Source organism: Epinephelus lanceolatus, chromosome 11, assembly GCF_041903045.1.
Source record: "Epinephelus lanceolatus isolate andai-2023 chromosome 11, ASM4190304v1, whole genome shotgun sequence".
Lineage (NCBI taxonomy): Eukaryota > Metazoa > Chordata > Actinopteri > Perciformes > Serranidae > Epinephelus > Epinephelus lanceolatus.
In genome coordinates, this window is record NC_135744.1 from 12,947,026 (window position 1) to 12,970,074 (window position 23,049).

The following is a 23,049-nucleotide window of genomic DNA, read 5'->3' on the forward strand; positions in this document are numbered from 1 at the left end:
ATATCCCTCAATCATCCATCCTCTGGATGGATACTGGAACTGATGCTGAACCAAAGTTTATTGGTTGGATTGGCTGCCTCGATCTCCTGAGAATATCGTTGTCCACTTTTACATAATGGCAAAGCAAGTGCAGATGAAGTCTGACACCAACCACCATGCATTGTGCGGCATTTGGCAGTGTTCAATTCTGCACAGGTCTGACTCATCTTGATGATAACGATTACGTGTTCAACAAGCAACCTTTTGTCCAGTGAAATCAAGCCTGAATGTCAAACAAACCTCTTTTTATTCTGAATGGTCACACATCGAACACCAATGAAAAGTCCATCCTTCGAGCTGGAGTTGAACCAGCGACCTAAGGATACCTGTTATAATGAATCTACAGTCCTCCGCTCTACCAACTGAGCTATCGAAGGGAACCAATGTCCTGCAATCATCCATCTCCTCCATGGATGCTGAAATGGATACTAAACTAAAGTTTATTTTGAAAAGACTCAGCATCATAACACTTATGACAAATTTAGAAAGATCTTCCTTCAAATGGTTGGAGAACAACCACATAATAACTAAGACAATGGGGTCGACAAGCGGCTTTTGTTGGACAAAATCAAGGTTTATTTTGCAATGACTCCACCTGACATACTCATTTTGACAGATTGGACACCAATGAAAAATTCATCCTTTGAGCCGGAGTTGAACCAGCGACCTAAGGATACCTGTTATGATCAACCTACAGTCCTCCGCTCTACCAACTGAGCTATCGAAGGGAGCAAGTGTCCTGCCATCATCCATCTCCTCCATGGATGCTGAAATGGATACTAAACCAAAGTTTATTTTGAAAAGACTCAACATCATAACACTTATGACAAATTTAGAAAGCTCTTCCCTCAAATGGTTGGAGAACAACCACATAATAACTAAGACAATGGGGTCAACAAGCAGCTTTTGTTGGACAAAATCAAGGTTTATTTTGCAATGACTCCACCTTACATACTCATTTTGACAGATCGGATACCAATGAAAAATCATCCTTCGTGCCAGAATTGAACCAGCAACCTAAGGATACCTGTTGTGATCAACCTACAGTCCTCTGCTCTACCAACTGAGCTATCGAAGGGAGCGTGTATCCCTCAAGCATCCATCCTCTGGATGCATCCATCCTCTCCATGGATGCTGGAACTGATGCTGAACCAAAGTTTATTGGTTGGATTGGCTGCCTCGATCTCCTGAGAATATCATTGTCCACTTTTACATAATGGCAAAGCAAGTGCAGATGAAGTCTGACACCAACCACCATGCACTGTGCGGCATTTGGCAGTGTTCAATTCTGCACAGGTCTAGCTCATCTTGATGACAACGATTATGTGTTCAACAAGCAACCTTTTGTCCAGGGAAATCAAGCCTGAATGTCAAACAAACCTCTTTTCATTCTGAATGGTCACACATCGGACACCAATGAAAAGTCCGTCCTTCGAGCCGGAGTTGAACCAGCGACCTAAGGATACCTGTTATGAGCACTCTACAGTCCTCCGCTCTACCAACTGAACTATCGAAGGGAGTAAGCGTGCTTTAATTGTCCATCATATGCAGGGATGCTGAAACTGAAGCAGAACCAAAGTTTATTGGTTGGATTGGCTGCCTTGATCTTGTGAGAATATCGTTGTCCACTTTGACATAATGTCATAGCAAGTCGAGATGAAGTCGGACACCAACCACCATGCATTGTACGGTGTCTGGCTCATCTTGATGACGATTACATGTTCAACAAGCAACATTTTGTCCAATGAAATCAAACATTAAGATTCCACTAAAATCTTTTCATTCTGAATGGTCACATATCAGACACCAATAAGAAGTCCATCCTTCGAGCCAGAGTTGAACCAGCAACCTAAGGATACCTGTTATGATCAGCCTACAGTCCTCCGCGCTACCAACTGAGCTATCGAAGGGAGCACATACCCCTCAATCATCCATCCTCTGGATGGATGCTGGAACTGATGCTGAACCAAAGTTTATTGGTTGTATTGGCTGCCTCGATCTCCTGAGAATATCGTTGTCCACTTTTACATAATGGCAAAGCAAGTGCAGATGAAGTCTGACACCAACCACCATGCACTGTGCGGCATTTGGCAGTGTTCAATTCTGCACAGGTCTAGCTCATCTTGATGACAACGATTACGTGTTCAACAAGCAACCTTTTGTCCAGTGAAATCAAGCCTGAATGTCAAACAAACCTCTTTTCATTCTGAATGTTCACACATCAGACACCAATGAAAAGTCCGTCCTTCGAGCCGGAGTTGAACCAGCGACCTAAGGATACCTGTTATGAGCACTCTACAGTCCTCCGCTCTACCAACTGAGCTATCGAAGGGAGCAAGAGTACTTCAATTGTCCATCATATGCAGGGATACTGAAACTGAAGCTGACCCAAAGTTTATTGGTTGGATTGGCTGCCTCAATCTTGTGAGAATATCGTTGTCCACTTTGACATAATGTCATAGCAAGTCGAGATGAAGTCGGACACCAACCAACCATACATTGTATGGTGTCTGGCTCATCTCGATGACGATTACATGTTCAACAAGCAACATTTTGTCCAATGAAATCAAGCATTAAGATTCTTTTAAACTCTTTTCATTCTGAATGGTCACATATTAGACACCAATGAAAAGGCCATCCTTCGAGCTGGAGTTGAACCAGCGACCTAAGGATACCTGTTGTAATCAACCTACAGTCCTCTGCTCTACCAACTGAGCTATCGAAGGGAGCATGCATACCTCAATCATCGATCCTCTGGATGGATGCTGGAACTGATGATGAACCAAAGTTTATTGGTTGGATTGGCTGCCTCGATCTCCTGAGAATATCGTTGTCCACTTTTACATAATGGCAAAGCAAGTTGTGATGAAGTCTGGCACCAACCACCATGCGGCATTTGGCAGTGTTCAATTCTGCACAGGTCTAGCTCATCTTGATGACAACGATTACGTGTTCAACAAGCAACCTTTTGTCCAGGGAAATCAAGCCTGAATGTCAAACAAACCTCTTTCATTCTGAATGGTCACACATCGGACACCGATGAAGAGTCCATCCTTCAAGCCGGAGTTGAACCAGCGACCTAAGGATACCTGTTATGATCAATCTACAGTCTTCCACTCTACATACTGAGCTATTGAAGGGGATATGGTTCCCTCAATCGTCCATCCTGTCCATGTATGCTGAAACTGATGCTGAACCAAAGTTTATTGGTTGGACTGGCTGCCTCGATCTCAGTGTCCACTTTTATATGATGTCAGAGCAAGTCGAGATGAAGTCAGACACCAACCACCATGCATTGTGCCGCGTCTGGCTCATCTTGATGGCAATGATTACATGTTCAACCAAACCAAACAGGTCAGCACCCTTAAACTAGTGGAAAATGAAAAAGCATGACAATATGAATGAGTAAGAGCCCTGAGGTACAACTTAAATGACGTAAGAGTCAAAAAGCACAGTGAAAAAAATCACAAGAAACTTGTGAAACATTTCAGATTTTATTAAAGTTTGTATAAAATTTAAACACCACAACCCCTTCACCAACATGGCTTCTTCTGTTGTCTCACTGAAAGTGCTATTAAATCATCTAGTATAACTAAAATAGTAATTTACATTATTTCACAAAATATTACAAACGTGTGTTTTTCGTTTCAACAACACTACAGAAAAAATCACACACAACACTCAAAAGGAGTAAAAGAGGAACATTCTAAGGGTGATTTTTTTCCAACTTTATCCTTAATTCTTTTTTTTAGCATTAACGACAAACTGTCTTATATGGTTGTGATTTTGAATTCACAATAAAGCATACAGAGAAGTATCTTCATCACATGACAGTTTACAGTTACGTCTCACCGACTTCACCTCAGCTTCATGCAGACTCTGTGCCATTCCCCAAATTTTGTAGTTCCAGTAACTAACAACAATGGTAGTTAATTATAAATCCAAAGACAGGCTTCAGAGCTCTTTAAAAACTTCCCCAATGTCACACTGTCACCATATTCCTCCACAGACAGTGCCTCTAACCTTAAACGCAACTTAGGCTCAAGTTCCAGTTTACTTTTACATAAAACACATCAACAGGCAGTAATAACATTATTGTAAAACCCCAGGAAACCGTTTTGATATATTTCCCAAACTCCGGGCGGATGTGCAGAAAGTTGCCGTCCAGAGTCAGCTGGACACTCTGATGTCTCACATGGTGCGATGTGGAGACTTAAACACGACGGGCCTTCAGGTATACCTGTGACAGGAGTGGGCAGGGGACCCATTAGACTGGGCATGAGGACTGGTGTATTTGGGGGAACTGGTGTAGCTCGGCGGGTTGTCAAGTTCAGAGGGAGATCCAATACTGTTGCTGGAAGAGTCATCCATGGAGGGATCCTGCAAAACAAGATGGCTTCAGCTCAAATCCATTCTCCACCAACAGTTCTCCAGTAAGACAAAGTTCATGTCGTCACTGTCACTAATCCTGCTCTCTGAAATAGGGCCCAGAAGGACAGCTGCAGTGAACAAACACGCAATACATTTTATTTCAGTTGTTTTAAAGTTCCATCTTGAACAAAATGCTCTGACTTCTCTCCCCAAGCTTGGTAAATGAAATCTGTTTCAAGAAATGTTTCCTTCCTGGTTGCACAACTGGAGTTTTTCATGGTCACCCAGGCAAAAGAATTCAACATAAATGTATGTCATTTTACTAAGCACATTTCTTAATTCTTCAAAACAAAACAAAAAATGATCCTCACTCCCAATTTCACCAGCTCACACAAGTCTGTCCTCCTCTGGAGTGGCATTAAACCTATAGTCTATGGGATTAATTGTAGTGTTGCTGAGTGAAACTTAAATATACTTTATGAGACAGTAAGTTCATCATTTTTATTTATACCATATATCAACAGACCATATTTCTCTATATACATGATTACTATGCATGTTCTTTGCTTTGGACAGTCTTTACATCATAAGTTCCACTGTAAATAACCCTGTGTAAACAGAAAGCCTTCAGGGGATGTTAGTGTTGATTAAGTTTTAGTCTTGCTACCTTTTGTTAGTCACAGAATAATAAAATCATAGTGGTGATGAAAGAGATACCTTTTGCTGCAGGATGTAAAGTGAAGTTACAGCATTTATTCCGTTATGCTCTGTCATTTTTGGGAGCACACCATCTGTGGCAAAGCACAAAACATCGGATTGTCATTCACATAAATTCTCGACAGGGAATCTTCCAGTCTCATAGTCGACAACACGTTCTCACTCCAAAGTCATCACACATAGCGGCTCGGTCAGTGGATCATCATGTCTACATTTGACGCACTAGATATCCTGGGTGCGTCTGTTGTCAGTTTACGCCTGTTACATGAATTGTGTCTCTTCGAAATACACTTCTGTTCTCACAGGAAATGTAGTTTGCAGGAAATAGTTTGCAAAATAAACATACAACATTTTTTGCCTTGTGCAACAAACGCACATGGTTACGTTGAGAAAAAAACATCATGGTTTGGCTCTACTTTCATACCAAAAGTGAAAACCAGCCTCCTGGGTGAAAGTCCAGTGTTTGTTGACCTGTGCTCCACCCCTCCTACTCGCCTTTTAGGAACTTTAAAGCACCATAATGATGTTGTCTGGCGGCATTTCAAACTGACGCCGTCCTGGGGTGTTATAAACCAATATCGCACGGAAGCGTATCGTACCACTGCAAAAGGATGCCTTTTGATCACACTGCGGTATTTGACATCTTCGAATTGAGAATGGGTTGTCGTAGATTAGCTGATTACTTTTTGTTCTTTCATCTCAGTGGAATATTAATTAAGGATAACAATACTATACCTGTAAGACTGATTGGTGAGTGATCAGAGTGGTCATAAAACCTGGAGAGAGGCTTTCTAGCTTGATGTCTTTGCCTAATAAAGACAAAATGGCAATGTATTAACATCATGTTATAATGTTTGTTTGTTTGCACTCCAGATCGACCTTTCTAAAATCACCTTTCTGCTTTTTAGGGTTGATTTAAAAGACTACCAGCAGTTCTTACTTTTTGGAAGGTGTCCAGCAGGCACATATCGTTACCAAGGTGATGAGGAGGAAGATGCCTCCAGTGGAGAGGATGATGTAGAGGGAACTTCTTCCTGGTGGGACATACAAAATTAAAGTTAATGAATGTTGACATACAACAGAACAACACAGGGACACACAAGGTACAATACACATAGCATCTGATGCTATAATATCATGCTGTCATAAGCACAAGCCTCTCGTCCATGAGCAGATGCATACTTCCTTCTGTGCAGTGATTCAGTTGGTGGCTGTAGTTCAGTAGAAAGAAAATAGTTCCTACACGAAACTGCTTACAATAAGGTCTGTGGATTATCTTGAGTAACCAGGTCATGATATCTGGAAAGAGACATTGTTATAGTTTTTTTAAATGTATTTTTTGGCGTTTTGAGCACTACAAGCCGAGTGCCATCTAGTTCCACTAGATTGGAGAGAACCCAGCTGCAGTGTTGATTTCGTTGACAAAAAATTTTCATTAACAACCTTTTTCCATGACAAAAACAAGATGATGACCTAAGCTACAAACAGATCTTGACAATTAAAACTAAGATGAAATCTATGTTTTATTTTCATTGATGAGACGTGACCAAAATGTTAGTGGTGGACTATCGGACGTTGAAAGCTGAGAACATGATTATTATGATTATCTTCAAATGCCGCATGACCGACAGGCTGGTAAATTCCAGTAAATAGTCTGTACCAGGATGTTTCACTAGCCAGCAAAAACACTCACACCGGAGCAGGGTCAGTCGCTGGTGCGAGTTGTGCGCTGTAATTAAACAGTAAATAATCAGCCGTGTGTGTCTGACTGTGGATGGTGGAGCTGCTGAATGGATTTGTGGAGTTTGTTAGTTGCAGTGGTGGCTGTTAGCAGTTAGCTCCACTAATTAGCCATTGAACAGAAGCGGGGCAAGCAACCACTAGGCGCCGGACTTCACAGCTGATCCAAAATCATCATTGCCTAGCTGGCAACCAATGTCGCAGACATTGATTTTTTGTTGAATTTAGTTTGTGACGTTGGGTGATCAAATTTCACAACACATTTTCACTCCGACCTTGTCACATATCGACCCTTTGATCATGGACTTTCCACGTCCAGATACGATGTGAAAGGTACCCTGGGTGTGTTGGTGTCAACTTCAGCCTGTTACATGCATTGTCTTCTTTCAAAACACACTTCTGTTTTCACGGGAAATTTACCATTCGCATACAGTCTCTTTCATGTAGTCAGTAAAACACTGCAAATTGAGGTATTTTTGCCTTCAACCACTAACACACAGGGTTGGGTTTAGGCAACAAAAACACATGGTTAGGTTTAGGCAACCCTCACATGGTTGGGTTTAGGAAAAAGGACAGGGTTTGGCTTTATAATCTTACGGTATGCAAACACCCCAGATGGAGTTTTGTTGCCTTAACTTTCTTTCATGTCCTGCTGCAAGAAAGTTAAGGCAAGTTAAGTCATTGCAAAAGCACAGAATTTCGATGACTTCAGAGTGAGACCGGGTTGAATGGAAATATCAAATTGGCGTAGAATACTGACGACAGATGACGTTAACATTTTGTTGGTTCAAAGTAGTGTTGATAAGCAACCAAAAGCTAACGTCTTCTAAACGCCTCATGTCAACCTCATCTTAATGTAGAAGAATGACATTTAGTCGTAGGGCATGGAGAACAAAACCCAACACCTGCAAAATGTCATAATGTTAACGTCCATACAACATAAAATTCGAATGTTGTTAGAAATTTAAAATATCGTCAACCCACTTTTCATTCCAACCAAAATTTTATATCTTAACGTCTTTCTGACATCATATTGATGTCAGGTGCCAGCTGAGAAGACAGACATCTCTACAGCCAATATCTCCAGCACTCGGGACCTCAAACCAGAACATTCTAGATTGATAAATAGCCCTACAGGTGAGAGAAGGAATATGTAATTTTGATTTTTAAGTGAACCGTCACTTTTAGCAGCTACCCGTGTCAACATAATGTGTTTAACTATTATTGGCGCTGCAGCCAATAACTTAAATAGTATCACTCACTGTAGACCGTCAGTCTGATCGGCAAGCTCGTCATGTTGCCCACAGGATTCTCCACTGTGCAGCTGTACGTGTCATCATCCGCCATCAACACCCGTGTGATGGTCAGGAGCTTCTGGTCAGGTGACAACACGAATCTCGTCATATTGGTCAGTGGCTTTCCACCTTTGAACCACCTGTATGTAGTCCTGGTTCCATTGTCATGGGAGCAGTTGAGGATGACGTTTTCGCTGAGCTCCAGTACTGATGTCGACTCCATGTGGATATAGGGCCTGGATATAGACTCTGGATAAAGGTGACAGAAGATACAATGGGTTTCAGTTAGGCTTCAGATTTGAGTGCTGTGAATCTACACAAAGAATATTTCATCTATTGCAGAGGAAGAACCGAGTCATTGATCTGCAAGTCAAAATAGCAAGTCTTTACACTCAAGTCCTAAATCTGAAACAACTCATATTGTCAATAGGTCCTTTAACCCATACGTCCACATAGGTCGTATGTTCCTACTACTTCATACGAAACCCATAGGGTGTTTCCTTAATTTGCACACCTATTGGTGGACAACAAGATAACTCATATATGATGTTCGCAGTTTTAAATGTGAGTAATACTTTTAGTACCACATCTGTGTGCTAGGTACCCCACCAGAGGGGGGACCAAAAATGGGGATGATACGGAACGGTACCATCCACAACTTTTCACAGTGGAAACAGGAAAAATGCATACCAAACTGAACCGTACCGTACTGCTTGGTGGAAACGGGGTGTTACTAGTTTTACATGGGAGTAGAGTACTGATCTCCTGGATGAAAGTCTGGGTCTTGTTTTATCCACCTGAGCAGACTTTATCGCTCTTTATCCTGTGCTCTGTCACCTGACCTCCTCCTTGCTCCTGTAATAATTAGTATGGCCACTATAGGTCACTGCCTAACCAAAAAAAAAGATAAATATTGGGAATAATTTCTGATTGTAAAAATGTGGTTGTGTTTTGGAGGACAGTCTTGAAATTGCGGTGCAGTGTTTGAAAATTGAGGAGAATTATTAGGTTTATTAAGTTAATATTTTGTGGGAAATTTGTGACATTCAGCTGATGGAGACATTGCACATTCATGTATTGTATATGGCTCCTGAGAACCACGAAATCTTTGGGGCATCAGCTGGCAGGGGATTGCATTCTCAGCAGAAGCGTAGGAAGAAAATGTTCCCCCTGACACAGATTGGCTCCTGAGGAACATTGTTGTTCCCTCCTACTCTTCTCCAGGATACAGGTGACCTTCACACAGGCCTCTATGTGGGCCACAAGCACAACACAGCTACTACTGAGCTGCAATATATCAGGAGTATATTCTACTTGAATATCTGTCCCTGTTGCAGAGGTTAGAGGTGAGCATGTGCCCCAAATAGGATCCCTCGAGTTCTACAGAGGACAGAGTCCTTCGGAGAATTTTCAAGGATGCATGTGTATATCCTCAGCAGGTATAAAGTAAACACAATTCTTTGCTCACAATTTGCAGGAAGTGAAGGCGAGGCCTCTTCAATGAAATTTGCGCCAGCGGAGCTCAGTAGGATCTAGATGCCATTTATTTGAATAATATCTCCAGTAGCTTTTTTTCATACAAGCATAAGATATTGACAGAAACCTCATAATTTACACTTTCAAATGTGTCCACTGCTGAATAATGAGATTTTTAAACAAGTGTGATGTAGATAAAACATAAACGTTTTTAGATTAATCATTACAGCAGTGATGGAAATGCCACAAAAGTTTCATTTAGCCTACCTGTTTGTTTTTTTAAGTATAATCCCCACGTATATTCTCCCTAAAAGTCGCGTGACTTTGAAAATACTGTTGACATTTGTTCAAATTGTACAAAGCCATTTGAGAGCGCCAAAATGATCACAGTATCCTGAAACCCCCTCAGTCCGCTGAGGCTTAATGACGCACACCTGGGGGCACTCGGTAGCCTGTTCCAATGTGTGTTCACTGAATGCTAGGAAGGACTCTTGCCTTGCCTTTGTGGGATCATTCCTTGGAAAGATTCATCCTATCAAGGAAGGATCCTTGACTTTGAGAAACGCCAATTATGTTACTTTAACAAGTTGTAATTTCTGAGGCTGAAAAATTAAGCCAATGCGAAAGTGCCCAAAACCGTAGTTCATTAACTTGAAGCTGGCTCCACAGAGTGTAACCCATATACATTTGACCAGTGAAGTTAATTCTGCTGATCCCACACTGGTTGCTAGAGGGAGCTATAACACAGCGTAGTGCTAATGGTTTTGACTAAATGGGGGATTTATACTTCTGCGTCTAATCCACACCATACCTACTGTGTGGGCTCTGTGTCAACGTAGAGCCTACGCCATATTCTACTCAGTAGCCTGACATGCACCTCCCCAGAAATGTAACTACATGTTGCAGCAATGCAGATGTCCTATTTCTGTAAGCTGAAACCATTTCCTTCAGTGGAAACAAAGCTTTTATTTACTTTAATTTCACAGATAAGAAACAATAAATTGTGAAGACAATAAAGCGTCCACAAAAATAGCATTTTAAATCGTGTGTGTGATTTATCCTGGCTTCATATGAGCTGAGGAAATCTCCGCAGTCGCTAGGTTAATTTACACAATGTAAAATGCCATAGCCTTGTGCTATTAACGTTAGCATGTTATAATTGTATGGAAAACATGTTTGGTATGAGACAGTTGTTTTGTCTCTGAACCTTGTGAGTTGTAATGGAGCAGAATTTTGTAACGTTACCTTTGTTAAATGTTGTTGTTGTCCCTGCCTTCATATGAGCAGAGGAAATCTCTGCTAGCCGCTAGGCTAATTTATACAATGTAAAATGCCATAGGCTTGTGCTAATAACGTTAGCATGTTGTAGTTGTGGGGAAAATGTGTCCAGATAAAGACAAGTGTTTGTCTGTGAATGTTATAGTGAAGCCGATTTGTGGACTTGTGTTTGAAATTGTCTCTATTAAGCCATGTTTAATGTGTGTTTAATGTGTGTTTTGAATCAACTAAACTTTACAGCACTTCACAGAAACCTCCGCTACCGACTAGTGTTTTGGGAGTTGTTACTGCAGAGTGACACAGACACCACGCACAAGTATAAATGCTCACAACGGCTGTAAGGCATAAAATCCTGCTTAATTAGTAGAGAAGAAGAGGCAGGAAGACACCGAGAAACACCACACTTGCACTCTGCGGAGAAGAATCTAATAGAGAAAAGTTTCAGAGAGCTTCTGTAAAGCACCATGTGTTTAATTTTATTTTCTCCGTGTAACTGGGTGTAAAACCGGAGAATTATTTTGAGGTCAATGTGCCTGTTTTGGTATTAATCCGAATCTCAGGTGAGTTGACGTACTGAGTTAGCATGGTAAGCTAGCGATTAGCTGTGAGTAAACGTCAATACTATGTTACTTGTTAAGACCACTGCTTTATTTTCTGTCACGTTTCTTTGCCTTAAGACTACCATAAACCAATCACAAATATCTGTGACTGAATGTAAAAATAGTTTTCTGAGTATTAATCTTAATCTTTATTTATAAACTAAATAGGTTGGTTGATTAGGCGGTTTGTGACATTTTGCTGTGACTGTTGTTTATGGAAGATTTAAAGGGCCAGTGTGTAATATTTGGCATGGTTTATTGTCAAATCTGAATCTGAATCTGAATATTCTACCCATTAATATGTTTATACAAGTGTATAATCGCTATAAAATAAAATTTGTTTGGTTTTCGTAGCCTTATAATTATGCTTTTATATATATATATATATATATATATATATATATATATAGCAAGGGCCTTGCTTTAGAGAGGTCGCCATCTTGCGCTGCCATGTATGTAAGGCAGCCCGAGCGGACAATCCAGCCAGCCAGAGAACGCGTTTCGCGTGTATAAATAAACCAATGAAGACAGCGGAAGGAAGGAAGAAGGAGGAGGAAAGAGCAGAGAGTGTTAGTAGTTCGTCGATGGAGAGTAGTGAAAAGTTTTTTAGTTATAAAGTTTGCGAATGGACCACACTTACCACGCAACAGGAGAGAATGAACCTGAACCGTCATCTGCGAGGAAAAGAAGACGCAACTTCACTCCTTGTGATGCACTCTCTGTGGCGCTTTTCCTCCTGATGATATATCTCCCCAACGATGGTAGCACTGAATCCCATTCTGTGCAGCAAAATGGGAGCGGAGGATTCAGCCTCTCTTCTTGCCCGCTCAGCATCCAACACATGGAGTTCCTCATCTGTATGCTCTGGCTTAACAGGTATGGCTCTGGATCTGTGTCCACTACAAGAAACTCTTCAAAATCGCGTTCAAAGTCGTCCATTGCAGCTACTACAGTCCAGAGATATTGCTAGGCTAAATAAACAGCTGAGCTCTGTTTACAGGCTACGCTGTCAGTCAGTGTGCGGGCTGGAGATTGGTGGAGCAGAGGGGGGAGGGGGTCCCCGCTAGGTATTGTAAGTGACTGTGTGTATGAAGTGTGTGTGTTACGCTAGAAGAGTCAGAGTTTGGGACGGAGTCTTTTACCCCCTAGAGTGTTACTGGAGTTTTTGGAGTACTCAAATAAACTGGCCTTTTCCCCGAATGCTACTCTGGTCTCCTGCTCGTGAGCTATTCATTACAATATCGTAACATGGTTTAGATTTCTAAATGAACATTCACCTCGTCACTAGACAGACCTACTCCTGAAAAACGAGGCCTACGAGGCCACCGTCATTTACCCGACGGGAGGGGTGAGCGAGTGAGCCCTGCAATCTAGAATTTGACCACTGATGTCACTGTTTTCAACCCATTTTACACACTGGCCCTTTAATGGTTGAACGTAAAATGTGAATGCATGTAAATCAGGGTTTGACAGTGCGAGCGTTTCACTCGCATTTGCGACTAAAAATAGGTGTGTGCGAACTGTAAAAAATATTTAGGGGCACATGTGCACATAAAAAATCAGCCGAAGCAGCCTATATTTTTGTCAATAAAAAAATATGATAATCTAACCGCAAATATTGGAGGAACTCCAGCCGCCTTCCCTCTTCCCCTTGTGACACGGTTATGGGCGGTTTTCCAAGCCACTGTCGGCACAATGAATATAAGTCCCACTGTCGGCTGGGTGGGAATAAGTCAAAGTGTGGCAGAGGCTATGGGCAATGTGGGCGACCGCCCAGGGCGCAATCTATGTGAGGGCGCACGAGCGCTCTCCAAAAAAAAAAAAAAAAAGAAACAAAAAAAAAAAACTCGCCAGTTTTCTAGACTACCGCTCATTTCCACGTCAAGTTAGTGGAGTGGGCGCTGGGGCACCCCTATTATCACAGCGGTTGTGGGCTTAACGGGGGTCACAGACAGGAATACGGCGGAGGATCATAGTGCGCAAGATAACGGCTTGCCGGCAACAGAGAAGTCCGACTCCAGGTCCAGTAATTTCCTCTTTTGTTGGTGTCATGACTGCTCATTAGTACCTGGACAACAGAGCCGTGGCGGCACACAGGTATGTGGCGTGCCAGAGGGGAAACGAGCCGTTCACTTCTCTCTTTGTGGCAGCCAGGTAACGGTCCACAAACCTCACCGCACTTTAGGGACTGTTCTTTACTTATCAAGGGACTGTCAGGGGAGGAGGGTGGCTGGTTGATTTTTATTTTATTTATTTATTTTATTTTGATCCCCCCTATGTTAATCACTTATTGATGCAGTTAGGGACCGTTCTCCACGGCCAGGCTGTCAGCTGGGTGGGAATAAGTCAAAGTGTGGTGGAGAAGAGGGACTGGGAAAAGCGGCAGACCTCCGGGGAAGCCTGCTCCGTTCTCCCCGCAGTTAGGGACCGTTCGCCATGGTACCGCTGCTGGGCAGGGTGGAAATAAGTCCTGCAGAGTTTCAGAGGACCTGGAGAATGTTTTAGGATAGTAATAACATTATATAAGATAATCATATTGCAAAGATAATATATATAAGACAGTAACATTAAAGACAAAATTAAATTGCAATACTTTTTCAAAACTTGATGATTTTACCTTTCTGTACATTTTGTAGACAAATTCATTAAATAGTTTTGCTTGTAAATGTCTATTTGCATCACGTTTATTACGGAAAACACATTATTTGATCAATTTACATTGTGCCCCTAAAGTTCTTTGTGCGCTCCTTACTTTTTCAACTTAGGAGCACATGTGCTCCTTGGGAAAAAAGTTAGCATCAAGCCCTGTAAATTCATATGGGTTAATATACAAACTGTTTTTCTGTGTGTCATGTTTAAACACAGTGGATTTCAGTTTTAAATCATGTGAATGAAGTCACTGATGCAGATAGTGAGTAAGAAGAAATATGGCTACTAATGATAATGTAATTGTTGTACAATAGCAATATGATATTTTTCCCTGCTGTGTGCAGGTTGGGGTTTTTTTCCTTCTTGAGTCTGAGATTATTTCTGAGAGGATGTGATCCAGGATCGGTGAGCCAGGCCCAGGACCCATGTCAGGGGTGTAAGAAGAGGATCCAACCTGGTTTGCCACAATACCAGGAGTGACAACAACCTCACTTCAGGACAGATAAGCACATGAGATCTCAACAAACACACCATCTGGGTTGCAAAGACAACACTCACACACCACACAAGGGCTGCCCCCGACGAAGAATTTTCCTTGTCGACCAGCAGTCGAGTGTCCATCAGTCGACTAGTCTCCCACATGTTTCTGAATGTAATGATTAAATGATATATTTTGGTGGTTTGAGTTGAAGGTGTGAGAAAGAATAGTATCAGTAACATTGTTAACACTGTGCTACATTACAGAGAAATACAAAAGCGTACTAATGAACCTTCATTAATATAGGCCTATATTTTATCTACAAGTGCACGTCACACACTGAGCGAGCCGCCTGTTAATGACGCTGTGGGCTAATGGGCATGTAGCTACTTCCATGCTTCAGATGATACATGATGTTTGTTGTCGACCAATGAAGATGAGTTTACATATCACCTTGGGTTCGTTCTTCACCTTCTCAAAATGATCCCACACTTTGGATTTCCTGCCCGACATGTTATTAACTAGCCTGTGGATTAACCGCAGGTACCAGCCCTGGAAATTAACCTGACTCCTGTCTGACTGCTGTGTCTGTCCTTTCAAATTAAAGTCTCACATGGTCCAGTCCTATTGGATTTATTTTGACATGGTGCAGCTCCTGATAGAGTTTCACATTTGTTTGTTTTTCTTCTGCAACTAAACAACCAATGAAATCTTGTCGACTGATGACCTTTTTGGTCGACTAACGTTTGGTTGACTACTAGGGGACAGGCCTACACCACACACCTGAATTGAGGAGTTGAACTGAAAAGAACTGAGGAGAACGGAACTGTTTAACAGACAAAAAAGGACTGAGAAAACAGCATTTGTGCTGTAGGGAGACAAGTTGGGGATAATAAATTATTTTTAATGTTTATTTTTTTTCAATGTTGCAATAAATCAAGTCGTTCACTTTAAGCTTTTATTAGCTGTGTATCACTTGCTCCTGAGTCGAAACCTAGAGAAGATGGGCCCAAATATCATAAAAGATCTTAGTCTCTAAATTCAATACACTGTGTTATAACACAGCTCCAACCTCTTGTCCATATATGGTCACTTCTGGCTCCAAAGAAACAAGATGTTGACAGCCGAAATGCCAAACTCAAGGCTTCAGAACGGCAGTCTACAGACAAATGGGTGACATTAGGGTAGCTACATCTATTATTTATACAGTCTATGTATTTTAACAGCCCTTTAGTCAAAGTCAGAGTTTTAACCTGAGTATAATCATCACACTGGGACTTAAAGGTCTTGTGTGCAGGATTAAGTGGCACCTAGTGGTAAGGCTGCAGATTGTAACCAACTGAAACTTCTGTGAGCCAAGTGTGTAGGAGAATTATGGTGGCTGATGCAAAACACCAGTGTTTGTTTCGTTCATTTGGGACCACTTTAAAATAACATGGCGACCTCCGTGGAAGGGGACCTGTTCTGTGTGTAGATATAAATGAATCCTACACACTGGACCTTTAATTTGGACCTGAGTCTAAGTCACAGATAGTAGTATGTCTCTATGACACTGGTTCAGAAAAACAGGTGTGACTTTACCGCCACATTAATCTTATAATCATACAGTAGAAGTCATCCTCCTACCGTCCACAGTGAGCGTGATGCTGCCCTCTCCTGTAAAGGTGTCATCTGTTATGGAGATCTCCACGTCATAAGTTCCGTCATCAGAGAGTCTGAGGTTGTGCAGGAGGAGAGTACCGTTCTCAAATACCAGGATGCGGTCACGATACTCAGGCCTCAGGGTCCCAATGATGTCAGTTCCAATCGACTGGACAACAGTGACAGACTTTTCCCTCTTGAGCTGCCACTTGATGACCGGCAGGTCAAGGCTGAAGCTGTTGTAGCGAACAGACAGCAGGGCTTCCCCTCCCACTGCGCCTCTAATGAGAGTGTTGGGTATAGTCATGTTCACTGCCAGCACCCCGCCTGCAGAAAAACACATGGGAGAGTTTGCTTTTTTATGTCCACACCACTCCAACACAACAGTTTCACAAGTTAGATTTTGTTATAGAGAGTATTATGATTAGTTCATGGGTGCAGATTTTCCTGCCAGTAAAAACACAAAAGCAGCAGAGGACTGTTATTTATTTTGAAGAACAGAGGCCTGTACTATGAAGCAGGATTTGGAGTTAGTGAGGTAACTTCAGGGTTAACATTGGTTTTAAAACAGAGCTTCTATCAAACATATCATTTTAGCAGAATTTTAACTTTTGCAAAGTTTATTTTAGTCCACAGTGACAGCATTGATATTATTAGATCCTGATTCATCACTGCAACTCAAAAGAAACAGTCTGGCATCACTTTGAAGTGTTTTATGTGACATTTTCAGTTAGTTTTGTCATCATCCAACTCGACAGTAAAAAATATACTTATGTCACATTTAGCCTTGTGACACCTACACGTACTTTGAGTGTCAGCCGGCGGTGAATTTTTTGAATACTGTGTTCCATGTTTCAATGTTAATGTTTTTACAATTTCCGTTTTAGCAGTTCAGAGTATCGTTTATATTTCACACCACTGACATTTTCTTGTCTCGCAGTCTCAAACACTTTCAGTATCGTTTCATCTCATCTGATATGAAGTAGCCTACTTTATTCATGGGTCTGATGATGTCGCTCGTAACGAACAACCCCGCCTCTTCGCCCTCGTGGCTGGATAGGAAAACCCAGAGCTGACTGAACTAGTTGATAACCAGCTTTGTAGTACAGGTTAGCACAGGCCTCTGCTAGAATGTGACTCACAGACATAACAATGCCTTTGGTAAAGTAGGTTGTGGCTCTCTGCCACCTCAGAAAGCAACAGCTGCAATCTGCCATAAAGGAAAATGAAGATGAAGCAACTATAGTCACATCTGAAGCAGGAAGTGTCATGACAAGTTTGTGTTTGAGCTACTTTTTAAATCTCCTGCGGTGGGTCGCACAAATAACATGTAGTCAAAACATCACACATGTGCCGCCCATGATCCCGTACTGACAGGTGTATTTTTTATACATTCGGAGTTCCACCACTGTTACTACCTCCAATGGTGCCTTAAAGACGAGACAACTCTGTCCTCATATTTAGCGGTTGTACCTTTTATTTAGAACTGCAAGGCATAACAGCGTGAAATTCCCACCTTGACGAGGCATTGTAAAAGGGGCTAAAGAAACACCAAGGAGAATCTACCTATCACCCAGTGTTGTCTGAGATGTTTATAGCTGTTATAGCTATAGTTATAGCAGTATTTATAGTTTCACAACTTTTTAACTATCATGGGGTGGCAGCAGAGAGTCCACAGGGACTTGGCTTGGGAACTGGAGGGTCACTGGCCTAAGTCCCGTATGGACCAAGTCCCATATGGACCAAGCATGGTGTGTGGACTGGTAGCTGGAGAAGTGCCAGCTCACCTCCTGGTCCATGGGCAGCCCCCTCGCTCTGACATCTCTCCATTTAATGTATGTATAGGTCCTGTTTGTACATGTGTGTGTATTTCGGGCCTGTGTGTATATGACAACAGAGAGAAAGACAATTAAGTATATCTTCTTCTAAATCTGCAGAACAGCCACCTTTATTTTTACCTTGCTTGTAATTTTATTGCAACTCCAAACTCAATGTTGATATGGGACAATTCTGCAAATGTGCACCGTATTTTGAGATTCAAAAAACTTAAAGATAATATATTTATATACTGTCTGCACAGGATAAAATTAATTTTCACAGAGCCATCCCCCACTCCGACCTCCACACTCTTACATTCTGCCTTGCTACATGAAGGACACACCACTTCCTGTACTGGCACTGAATGTTGGCATTGGGCATAAGTACATTATGTACAGTGGAATCATGCAGTTTGAATGTAATCTCCATGGATGCCGCTGTGTATCAGCTTTACGAACAATCAACAGTTTGTTGCACACAGGCAAAATGTAAATAGTTGTCATTATTCACTGTCAGTTTTATTGTTTTTTCATCTACAGTGAGCAATACATAGTGAGCTGAAGGCTAGTGTGGGCATCACGCCCCATCTCTGCTGTATACTGGGGCCAGTTTGCATGGAAGATCCACATTACCATGGGAACAGCTGTCAGTCCTTGGGATGGGCCAGCATGAGCCAACAAAAGTGGGGATTGTTTGTTCAAATTTCCTTCTTGGCAGTTCATGAAAAGAACGCTGGGAGCAGTCCAGATGCCATGCTAGCTCTGCAGAAACAGAGCAGCTCAGTGACTCTGCTGCTAGCCACAACAATAGCAGGACAGTGATGAGACATGGCCACAGCTGAAAATAACTGAACATCTGAAAACACTGCTTCTGAGTCAGCCTCTAGGCACAATTACTGTATTACTTACAAAGGGTGGGCACAAGACTGTAAAAGCACCCACACGGTCCGATGCAATCCAACACCAGAACAACAAACACTACCTTTGTGATGCCTGTAATGTTCGGTTTTCAGAGATTCGTCAATTCAGCTGACACTGAACATGTTGTAATATTACAACACAATCTCACAGAAATACGACCCCTCAGTCAGTGGTGGAATGTAACTAAGTACATTTACTCAAGTACTGTGCTAACATACTTCTGCTTCTCCACATCTCACATCTGTACTTCTTACTTCACAACATTCATTTTGAAGCTTTAGTTACTAGTTACTTTGGAGATTATCAATACAAAATATAAACCAACTAATAAATTATGATATAATTTTACAGATTAACTACCCAGCAGCACATTAATTAATTAAAATGAGCTCTGCCTTTACCAGCTGCAACATGAAATTGATGAACACATTAATGCATCGATATTGTAATCCAATAATGTAATTTATCCATAATGAGTACTTTTACTTTTGTACGTTTACTTAAGTAAATATTTGAATATAGGGCTTTTACTTGTAACAGAGTATTTCTACACTGTAGTATTGCTACTTTTACTTAAGGGAATTACATCAGTACTTTTTCCACCACTGCCCTCAACAACACATTACGTGGTCGTGGGCATGAAATGTCTAAAAATTACATGCTGGCAACAGGAAAAAAATGACAATGTAAAGTCTATTATGAATTATTGAGGTGCTTTTGTGAAACAGTCACAGTTTGGTTAGGTTTTGGAAAATAAAAACACTTAGTTTGGTCTAGAGAACAAAATGTACTTTCGTAAGTTTAGGAAAATATTGTGGTTTTGGTTAAAATAACTACGTTTGGGACGTCAGTGACATAAACTCGCATACTGTACACAGTTACATAGAGTACCTATGTAAAGAAGGCTACCTTGTGTGGTAACATAAAGTACCAACGTCAAGTACATTGCGTTGGTATGTAAAGTACCTAGGTAGTCACACAATGACTGTAAAGTCCATAAAGTCATGTAACTACAGTGCCTTTTGGTTTCAAAAGGGACACAAACAGTGGTCTCCTGTGTAGAAAGTTTTTAAGGAGATGTAGTTTACCTTGACATGTTTCGACTGTCACTTCAGTCTTCTTCAGAAGCGTCATCTGACATGCGTCAGTCTGAAGAAGACTGAAGTGACAGTCGAAACATGTCAAGGTAAACTACATCTCCTTAAAAAATCATTGTCTGGAAAAAGGAAACTTTCTACACTTAATCTATTTTGAGTAGACAAAATGTACCTAATTACACTGTTAAGTGATCTCCTGGTTGGAAGTTGAGGTTTGTTTGGATCTGGACCCCGTGGATGGACATTTCGTACCCATCAATGCATTGTCCATTTGTCGCTGGACACAAAATGCACAGGACAAAGTTGCCATTGATGTTGTCGTGTCCATTTCACGCAGTTCTATGAGACTGGGCTGAATATTAAGTGTAATACTGCAGAAATTACCACAATTCATTGGTTATAATCATTAACTGTAGAAATAATGGACGCGGCCACCGTGACTTCACTCTTCAGTTTGTGGACTCCATTTTTGAAGCCTCAAGTTCGGCATATCGGCTGCAGCCATCTTGTTATTTGGAGGATCTAACTGAGAAGCCGAGGACACTATCAGCAGACAGCCTGTCACTCTGAGCAGCTTGCCCTTAATTATTGCTATATTAAACCTTAATAAAATGTAAACACATTATATAAATATTCACCCCCTGTACAGGTGTCATGAAGGGGGAAATGAGCTATAGAGACCAAAACTGTTTTTGGTACAAGGTTGTAAACATGTTTAATTATGCTTTGAAGTTGGGCATTTTAACACGGGGGTCTATGGGGATTGACTGGTTTCGGGAGCCAGCCTCAAGCGGCCATTCAGGGAGCTGCAGTTTTTGGCAGGCGGGAGGGGTGGTGGGTGGGTCCAACAACCACCGACTTTCACTCTGGAGGCCAGTCTTTGCTTCCTGTAAGACTTTTACAGCCAAACCCTGTTCTTCTGTCCTAAACCTAACCAAAACCATGTGTGTGTTGGCAGAACGTAACCACGTGCATTTATTGTTGAAGGAAAAAAATGTTAATTTGCTTTGATGTACCGACATAGTGCTTTTATTTTGAAAGAGATTGTATGCAAACTGTACATTTCCTGTAAAACAGGCGTATTTTGAAAAACGACAATGCATGTAACAGGCTGAAGTTGACACTGCATCCCAGACCGTCAAGAACTAACACACCCAGGGTACCTTGCACATCATATCTGGATCTGGAAAGTCCATGACCAAACGTCAATATGTGACAAGGTCGGAGTGAGAATGTGTTGGAGAAATGCATTAAGTAGGAAGAGGAGAGGGCAGTAGGCCAACTGATGATGTCATGTTATTGGAGGACATGTTCAAATGTCACAAAGTCTTAAAAAAGTAAAAGAAGTTTTAATGTAAGTGTTATTTTCTAGTAAACAGTTCAACTGAACATTTTTTACCTGCCTATTTGTTCGGCTGACAGTTTTTCTGATCCCTTTTTCTGATTTGACATAAAGTAAGAAAATAAAAATAGCTTTGCAAGTAGCAGACTACTCATTTTCCAAGTAGCTTGTGCAACATTAGTCAGAACAAACCCTGTACATGCTCTGTTTGCATTTGTATTAGGTATGCAACTTTAATATCGTACACCAGTTAACTCCTGGTGTTCGTGTTTTCTGCTAAACCCCAGCTAGTACTGTGAAAGCATGGTAAAAATTTCTGGAAATGTGAGTATCTACTGGGAGGACTCTCCAATAGTTTCATCCAGCAAGTTAGTCAAGCAACGCTGCATTTGGAAAATCATATCTGCAACTGATTCCCTTGTTCTGACACCAACAAACAACTAAATTAAAAAACAAATTTCAATAATCAGCTTTTGTTTGCTCCAATATGAACTAAATCTTAACAAAATCCTTCAGACACAATGCATAAACATTTCAGTGAAAAATCAGACTGTTGCGAGGCAAACCTATGAGATCTATTTATATCAGCTAATTTTAAAGCAAATTCAAAAAATGCAACGTACCTGAATTGAAGGAACCGAGACACACGAGCAATAAAATCTGAGAAATTATTTTAGCCTTAGAAGGAGCCTCCGTCTCTGCCTTCATCTTGGGTCTCAAGCTTTGTTTTCCTCCCAGACAAGCAGCATGATTTGCGACTCTGGGCAGGACGGAGAACACAGTCATTCTTTCAGGCTCAGCTGGGACTGAGTACATGTTGTTCTCAAAAGCCAATGTAGAAGCAGGACAAAAGTCTGTGTGTGTGTGTGTGTCTGGATGTCCGTTTTGTACGCTCAGTAAGCTTAATGTTTTTATTGCAACAATAACTGATATTTTCATAAACTGAACAGAAGCGTCAGTGTTCATCATGCCTCATCATGAGTGTGTCAGTGTTGTTTAAACTTGCTTGTCTTTCAGTTTTAACAGTGATGGAGCTGCATAGAAAACAAGTGTATCGTCTTGGAAATATAAATGTACTCAGTTAATATAATCAGCGCATAAGACTTTTTATATTTGCCGTGTACAAACTGATAGTTTGGTCTAATGTTGTCGATATGTGGATTAATTTTCTGGGACCATGAATATCTAGTTATACTAGTTTTCAAGACAAAGTGTCCTGGACTCAAGAGTTTCTCAAAGGGAAATTTTGTCCCACTGTTAGTGGAAAGGTCATGGGGGTCACCAAGGTTATTAGCAATCATCCTCTAGGGAAAATAAACGTTTAAAGCCCAATTCAGACCAAAGATTCGCGACAAGACAAAACCATTTTCGAACGTTGCAGAGAAAAGTTGCAGTGATGTGAACTGGACGGTCTGAGCTCAACTCAAGCTGGCTGATGGTGTCACCTGCAACTCAGCTGGTCAAATAAGTGGCAGTTGGTTTTTAAAGCACGTCACCTGTTTCAGCAGCCAATCAGCTTGTAATGAAGTCCGCTGGTCAAGCCAAAATGACCACAGACGGCGTGTTGGCTTGCTGCAGCAGGTGCTCTG

At 41.4% G+C, this 23,049-nt stretch overlaps 1 protein-coding gene and 5 non-coding genes across 6 annotated transcripts; all 6 read right to left on the minus strand.

Moving 5' to 3' along the window:
• Window positions 1-327: 327 nt before the first annotated feature.
• trnay-gua (transfer RNA tyrosine (anticodon GUA)) lies at window positions 328-416 on the minus strand. The gene is given in 2 exon segments: window positions 328-363; window positions 380-416. It is a non-coding gene; the product is annotated as a tRNA-Tyr (tRNA).
• Window positions 417-678: 262 nt separating this feature from the next.
• On the minus strand, window positions 679-767 carry trnay-gua (transfer RNA tyrosine (anticodon GUA)). Its single transcript is given in 2 exon segments — window positions 679-714; window positions 731-767. It is a non-coding gene; the product is annotated as a tRNA-Tyr (tRNA).
• Window positions 768-1,467: 700 nt separating this feature from the next.
• trnay-gua (transfer RNA tyrosine (anticodon GUA)) lies at window positions 1,468-1,556 on the minus strand. Its single transcript is given in 2 exon segments — window positions 1,468-1,503; window positions 1,520-1,556. It is a non-coding gene; the product is annotated as a tRNA-Tyr (tRNA).
• A 726-nt stretch (window positions 1,557-2,282) lies between these two features.
• On the minus strand, window positions 2,283-2,371 carry trnay-gua (transfer RNA tyrosine (anticodon GUA)). Its single transcript is given in 2 exon segments — window positions 2,283-2,318; window positions 2,335-2,371. It is a non-coding gene; the product is annotated as a tRNA-Tyr (tRNA).
• Window positions 2,372-2,676: 305 nt separating this feature from the next.
• Window positions 2,677-2,765, minus strand: trnay-gua (transfer RNA tyrosine (anticodon GUA)). Its single transcript is given in 2 exon segments — window positions 2,677-2,712; window positions 2,729-2,765. It is a non-coding gene; the product is annotated as a tRNA-Tyr (tRNA).
• Window positions 2,766-3,518: 753 nt separating this feature from the next.
• On the minus strand, window positions 3,519-22,307 carry LOC117265090 (hepatic and glial cell adhesion molecule). The gene is made up of 7 exons (XM_033639482.2): window positions 22,084-22,307; window positions 16,269-16,610; window positions 8,130-8,411; window positions 6,068-6,161; window positions 5,863-5,936; window positions 5,128-5,201; window positions 3,519-4,419 (listed from the first exon to the last, which is right to left on the minus strand). The coding sequence occupies exons 1-7, from the start codon at window positions 22,274-22,276 to the stop codon at window positions 4,270-4,272; spliced, it is 1,209 nt and encodes a 402-aa protein (XP_033495373.2). The 5' UTR covers window positions 22,277-22,307; the 3' UTR covers window positions 3,519-4,269.
• Window positions 22,308-23,049: the final 742 nt, after the last annotated feature.

Coding starts and splice junctions, on each gene's coding strand:
- LOC117265090 (XM_033639482.2), bottom strand. CDS start 22,276: ATGTACTCAGTCCCAGCTGAGCCTGAAAGAATGACTGTGTTCTCCGTC. Junction 5,202..5,862: donor CTCACCAATCAGTCTTACAG/GTATAGTATTGT, acceptor GCTTTGCCACAG/ATGGTGTGCTCCCAAAAATG. Junction 4,420..5,127: donor TTTACATCCTGCAGCAAAAG/GTATCTCTTTCA, acceptor CTTGTTTTGCAG/GATCCCTCCATGGATGACTC.